The sequence below is a fragment of the Otolemur garnettii genome, unplaced genomic scaffold (assembly GCF_000181295.1).
Source record: "Otolemur garnettii isolate 467f Iridium unplaced genomic scaffold, OtoGar3 scaffold00055, whole genome shotgun sequence".
NCBI classification, from domain to species: Eukaryota; Metazoa; Chordata; class Mammalia; order Primates; family Galagidae; genus Otolemur; species Otolemur garnettii.
Window position 1 is genome coordinate 5,535,024 of NW_003852450.1, and position 6,544 is coordinate 5,541,567.

The 6,544-nt window shown below is 42.8% G+C and overlaps 1 protein-coding gene and 1 non-coding gene across 2 annotated transcripts in view; one reads left to right on the forward strand and one right to left on the reverse strand.

The window, feature by feature from the left end:
• Positions 1–6,544, reverse strand: part of ATP2B4 (ATPase plasma membrane Ca2+ transporting 4) — a 107,080-nt gene that overhangs the window by 46,394 nt on the left and 54,142 nt on the right. The window contains exon 2 of the mRNA XM_003792250.2: positions 4,797–5,442. Within this exon, the coding sequence (XP_003792298.1) occupies positions 4,797–4,980 (184 nt within the window). The 5' untranslated portion in view covers positions 4,981–5,442. The remainder of the gene's footprint in view (positions 1–4,796; positions 5,443–6,544) is intronic.
• LOC111726169 lies at positions 3,952–4,055 on the forward strand. Its single transcript, XR_002774016.1, has one exon. It is a non-coding gene; the product is annotated as a U6 spliceosomal RNA (small nuclear RNA).

Here is a 6,544-nt window from a genome sequence, read left to right on the forward strand (position 1 = left end):
CCACAGGCGCTGAGCCTGGTCTTGAACTCTTGAGCTCAAGCAATCCCAGAGTGCTGGGATTAGAGGCGTGACGTCCAGCCTCTCCAACTCTTCTTGGGGTTAACCAACTCTTGGCCAATGGGATAGCTTCTCTTAATCCACTTAGCCAATGTATACTCAAGGAACACAAGCCAGTATTAACACATTGGGAATGGATCACAATTAGACATTTATCAGATATCAAAATGCAAAACAAACTGTAAAATTATCTGTGTTTCTGAGGTTCTCTGTGTTGCTGCTCTAACATTTAGAGGCAGCAGAGCATGAATGGAATGTAAGTCAGAAAACATGAAATATCCTATCTCATTCACTTGGTAGTAGGACCTCAGACAACTCACTTAAACTTTTTAGCCTGCTGAGAAAGAGAGTACACACACACATTTTAAAATCAAGTCTCACTTGCCTTTAGAATTGTATAAATCTAGGATAGTAAAACCATGTTAGTATCAAAAATATTATAAACCCCAGTTCAAAAGTCCCTTTAGTAGCTATGGTAAGAAAATAAAAATTCTCTCAATCTATACTACAAATGCTGTGAGTTCACAGAAAATAAAGAAAAAGCATCATACTCTAAGGACCAGTCTCTCTGATGTTACTTTACCTTAGTTTCCTATTAGAAGAATTTAAGGTAAATTTCTTTATTCTTATTATTGGTCTACAGGGGCCACCCACAGGTGACAACATTATGCTAGGCCATCAGGCACCTCAGTGTGATCTTCTGTGAACAGGTTAACTTTTTATAGCATCAGCTCATCAGGACATCTTTATACTGATGCTCTTTTCTCTGCCTACCCAACTAAAAGCTCAGCATTGCCCTTATCTGAGTCGATACTCCTGTGTCTTAGCTGTTCTCTCTCCCTTTCTTATCCCTTCATTCCCTTTCACACCCTAGGAAGTCATGGTTGGCATTGGGGGCTAAACGTTACTAATATAAAGGTTGTTTTCCAACACCCTGCCTCCACAGCTCCAGAGCAAGCCCTGTGTTAAGTCTTACATTAAAACAAATTGGGGCCAGGCACAGTGGCATACGCCTGTAGTGCTAGTACTTTGGAAAGGCCGAGATGGGAGGATTGTTTGAGGCCAGGAGTTTGAGACCAGCCTGAGCAACGTAGCAAGACCGTTTCTACAAAACATAAAAGAAAAAAAAAGGAATTAGCATGGTGTAGTGGCATATGTCTGTAGTCTCCACTACTCAGGAGACTGAGGCAGGAGGATTGCTTGAATTCAAGTGTTGGAGATCACGGTAAGCTGTGATGGTGCCCCTGCACTATGGCCCCAGGCAACAGAGTGAGCCCCTATCTCAAAAAGAATGCCCCCCTGGAGAAAAAATCAGATCTGGATACATGTTTATAATCTAAGAAAGCAGGAGATAGTGGTAGACAACTGTGCCAGTGGTAGGATTCCTGGGATATAGGCATGGCCAGGGTCTGTAGCAAGGGAGGCATCTGCCATTGGAAGGGATGGCTTTCAACTAGAGGTCTGAAACAAGGACTGGGAAAGAATCTAAGAGCATTAGTTATGTCTACAACATTTGATATCTAATGTTGAAAGAGTATATGTTGGCCTTTGGGAACAAAAGCTCTCTGGGAATCAGAAAGTAAACAGTAGCAGCTATAGGAAAGGATTTGGAAAACTTGGGGAAATACTGGGGATCCTTCTGTTAGGAGTTTCCCAGTTTCCAGCTTATTTGGACTCTTGAGTTCCACTTTGTAAGAAAATGGATGAAAAGGATCAAGAATAGGATAGGGGCTGTGCACAGTGGCTCACACCTATAACTCTAGCACTCTGGGAGGTCGAGGCAGGTGGATTGCTTGAGCTTAGGAGTTCAGGACCAGCCTGAGCAAGAGCAAGACTGCATTTCTAAAAATAGCTGGGCATGGGGCGGCACCTGCGGCTCAGTTGTTAGGGCACTGGCCCCATATACCAAGGGTAGTGGATTCAAATCCAGCCCCAGCCAAACTGCAACAAAAAAAATAGCTGGGTGTTGTGGCAGGAGTCTGTAGTCCTAGCTACTTGGGAGGCTGAGGCAAAAGAATTGCCTAAGCCCAGAAGTTGGAGGTTGCTTTGAGCTGTGTGATGCCACAGCACTCTATGGAGGGTGAGAAAGTGAGACTCTGTCTCTAAGAAAAAAAAAAATAGCCGCACACTGTGGTAGGTGCCTGTAGTCCCAGCTACTTGGGAGGCTAAGGCAAGAGAATCACCTGAGCCTAAGAGTTTGAGGTTGCTGTGAGCTGTGATGTCACACCACTCTACCAAGGGCTGCAAAGTGAGACTGTGTCTCAAAATAAAAAAAAAAAAAGAAAGAAAGAAAAACAGGATAGGAAGGGCAAAAAGAAAGATCCTTCTTAGAATCCAATGGGTATACTTTACAAAAGTACTTCATAGTTTCAGTGAAAACATAATTAGGAACTGACTCTCTTTGAGGTCAATTCTGTTATAAAAGTGACCGAATAAAGAAAGTAGGAAGTGCCCCAAAGTAGGCAGTCGTTAGACACCAGCTAAAAGTCAGAGACCAAACCACATAAAAGCAACTAAGCATTGCCATCTTAACCAGGTCTCCTTTTACAAGCAAGAAGTGAAAGGTGGAAATCGACACAGGCAGTAGTAACCTCTCCAGATATGATAATACACTACACTCCATGGACTTATATTCTGGCAGGTACCTTCAGATATATGGGCTCTATTTTAATCAGAGACAACTGATTCATTAAATACTTATTATAAGTTTGGGCACTGTACACAGGGTATTTAATCTTAATAGCTCTATGGTGTAGGTATTATCAACATTATTTTCATATAGAAACAGACTCAGGGAGGGCAAGTAAACTGTTCAGTGCTATTTAGCTAGTAGATGGTGAAGAAACTAAATTCTAGAAGAGAACATGTAGGGAGACTCACTCAAGTTGCAAAGAAAACAACACACGGGCACCATACAGATATCTGTGTAAAAATCTCTCTTTTTACATCCTGAAGAGTCTAGACTCCAAGTTACTAACTTAATAATATATAGCATTGTGTAAGTGTGAAAACTTCTTGGAATTGGTGAGAAATATGAAATGGCCTCTGAGGAAGGTTTAGAAATAGGAGACCACAGGAGGCTGAAGGCCTCTAACAGATGGGATCTTTGCGACATCTCATACTACTCAACCAGGGACTGCCTGACATACAGGGCCAAGAAAGAATCTGCTACAAAGATGCTAAAACCAGACAAAAGTGAGAAAGCACGTTTCCTTTGGTTCTCTCTACATTTTGATGAGGCAAAAATTTTATAATACCCTGGCTCACTGGGCAACTGGGCTGAGCCAGGCAAGCATGAAGCTGGACTTTTCATTCTCTTTCAAGAATAGAATCAGAATTATATTGAAAGTTCATTAGGCAGGGCTGAAAAAAAAATCATCCCTGATTCTCTGACAGAAAAAGGTAAGTGATCCAAAAATATGGTGGATGCAACTATATACCGTATGATTTACCATTCCATTTCCAACTGAATACAATAAAAAAAGAGCTCAATTGGGTAGGTGGACTTACTCACTTTTTTGTATGTCCCCCACCTCCACTGCCCAGTCGCTACATCAGTGTGCGGAAGAATTGTATCTTTAAAATCTTTTGTAATCGGGCAGTGCCTATGGCTCAGTGAGTAGCGTGCCAGTCCCATATACTGAGGGTGGCGGGTTCGAATCTGACCCCAGCCAAACTGCAACAAAAAAATAGCGAGGCATTGTGGTGGGCGCCTATAGTCCCAGCTACTTGGGAGGCTGAGGCAAGAGAATCACCTAAGCCCAAGAGCTGCAGGTTGCTATGAGCTGTGACACCAGGGCACTCTACCGAGGGTGACAAAATGAGACTCTGTCTCAAAAAAAAAAAAAAAAAAATTCGTAATCAAAGACTGATACAAAATAAAGACTTGGTGATGTGTTCGCTTTGGCAGCACATATACTAAAATTGGAACGACACAGAGATTAGAATGGCCGCTGCGCAAGGATGACATGCAAATTCGTGAAGCGTTCCATATTTCTTCTTCTTAGCAAAGTATCTCAAGAATGAAAGAAAAAGTATCCAAAGTACACAGCCCTATTGTGAAACTAATTTATAGCTTTCATATGAAAGCTATAATCTAATTATAGGCTAAGAATATGGGGATGGGGAGGGGTTGGGGGTGGATGGGTGGTGGATGGGTGGAGGGAGGGTGATTTGAGGGATCACCTCTATGGTTTATCTTACAAGGGTACAAGCGAATCTTTCTAAAAGTAGAATATAAATGTCTTAACACAATAACTAAGAAAATGACATGAAGGCTATGTTAACCAGTTTGATGAAAATATTTCAAATTGTATATGAAAACACCACACTGTACCCCATGATTGTATTAATGCACACAGCTATCATTTAATAAAAAAAATAAAATAAACTGCTCCTATCAACTGAAAAAAAAAACACTTGGTGATTATTTACTGATTAAAAACACTGGTATCACAAACAATCATAAGATAACTATCCTCCTTTCTGTACACTGATATAGAAAAAAGAGGAAGGAATGATTGTCGGAGAATACCACAGTTTCTAAACATCATCTCTGGGAAAGAAATGGCTCTTTATGGCCTCGTCTCCTTTCACTGCTTCAGATGCTACGCTTTCCCAGCAGACTCAAGTACACAAGTTGGGTCTCCAGAAATGTGCCTTCTCTAAAAGCTGGGAAAACAATATTTTGAAATACCAGCCACCTTCTTCCAATTCCCCACCCCTGATATGGCCTTTACCTTCCACAGGGGAGGTTTTCAGTCTACTGCAGAGATTATGTACTCCTCCGTAGTGGTCATTAATCTGGGTCAGTGCATCATGTGAACGCAGCTCCATGAGCTTTCTTAGTTCCATTACCGTGCAGCTGATGTCCCCTTCGCGGATCGAGTTGGCCTGCATGGTTTGTTCTGCTGGGTTCGTCATTTTGTTTGCTGTTACCAAGCCCCTCAACCAGAGAAGATGTGGAGTTTCCCTTTAACTGATCAGCTTCTCCTACGTTTCTTCTTCCTACTTCTTGTTTCTCTGGGGACCCAGTTAGGAAATAGATCAAATATATCTTGTGCAATAAGCTTCAGAGTGGCAATCCCAAGCCTAGATCCTTTCTTCTGTATGAAGCCTGGCAGCGAAAAGGGAAGAAGATGGGGGAACTGAGTGGATGACGGACTTTGTGTCACGATGATTGGTGGTCTCAGGTGGTGATGGAAGTGGTTGTCCAGGGTAGGTAGGTTCCTAGCTTAGACCAACTTGTCCAGATGGAGGTATAAACAGGATGTACACGTTACCATGGCAGCAACCTTAGCAACAACCAGCAACTGTGGTGGTAGAGAGGCAGCAGGATGAGGAGGAAGAAAAGGAAGGCTTCCTGGATCCCAACGACAACTGGATCTATGGAATAAAGATTCAAAGATAGGCAAAAATAAATAATTAGATCAGTGATGAGGAGCCAGCATCTGCAAGGGCAAGAGGTACACATTCCAGTATAAGGGTTTAAGTGACAGTTGATGCCTGAGCTGAACTGATAGCTGAGGCCTAAGCTGAATGAACTGACTCAAGAGAGGTCCCTATCTCCCTGGGCAGCCCCAGCAGCCTGTAAACTCTAGTATAAAGAAATAATTTAAAATACAACCCAGTTTTCTCTCTTTTTTGAGACAGAGTCTTACTTTGTTGCTCTTGGTAGAGTGTCATGGCATCATAGCTCACAGCAACCTGAAACTCTTGGGCTCAAGTGATTTCTTGCCTCAGCCTTCCAACTAGCTGGGACTACAGGCATTGGACACAACACCCAGCTAGTTTTAGAGACCAGGTCTCGCTCTGGCTCGGGCTGATCTCAAACCCATGAGCTCAGACAATTCACCTGCCTCAGCCTCCCAGAGTGCTAGGATCACAGGCCTGAGCCACCGCATCCAGCCTACAACCCAGTTTTCATGTCTCACCTCTCCCAAACCAGCCAACACAAATCCCACAACTTCAGAAACTTGGAAATAAAAGGTTACGACTTCTAATGGCTTTAATGTCCTTTCTGTCTATTTGAGACACCTGTGACAAGGTCCTTTAGTCCAACTTTATCTAGGAGAGGTAAGAAGTGGTCAGAAAAAGGAGTTCAGACCCAAGTCATCTGAAGGGTGGCCCACCAGTCTGCCACCCTCTCCCACCCCCACCCCACTTTTTCCTACTCCCAACATACACATTTGCAAACCAGGAAAACAACCCAATGGAAGATGCCAAAATCTTCCAAAGCCCCTCAGAATACTAAGCCTCCAGCTGCATGGAAATCCTGCAGCCTGTTGCTGTTGTCAACTGGTCAGGTACCAAGTTTTGGTCGTGGGGATAAGTTCCACCTTCTTCCAAAGAGGCTTTTGGGGGAAAAGAGGGGAGTAAAATGCTCTGGCAGTTGGTGATACAGCGTGGAATCTTTTTCTCTTTTTGTCTCTTTAAAACTAACTTTCTTTCCTTTTCTAGACTCTCTCTTTTCTTTCTCTTTTCTTCT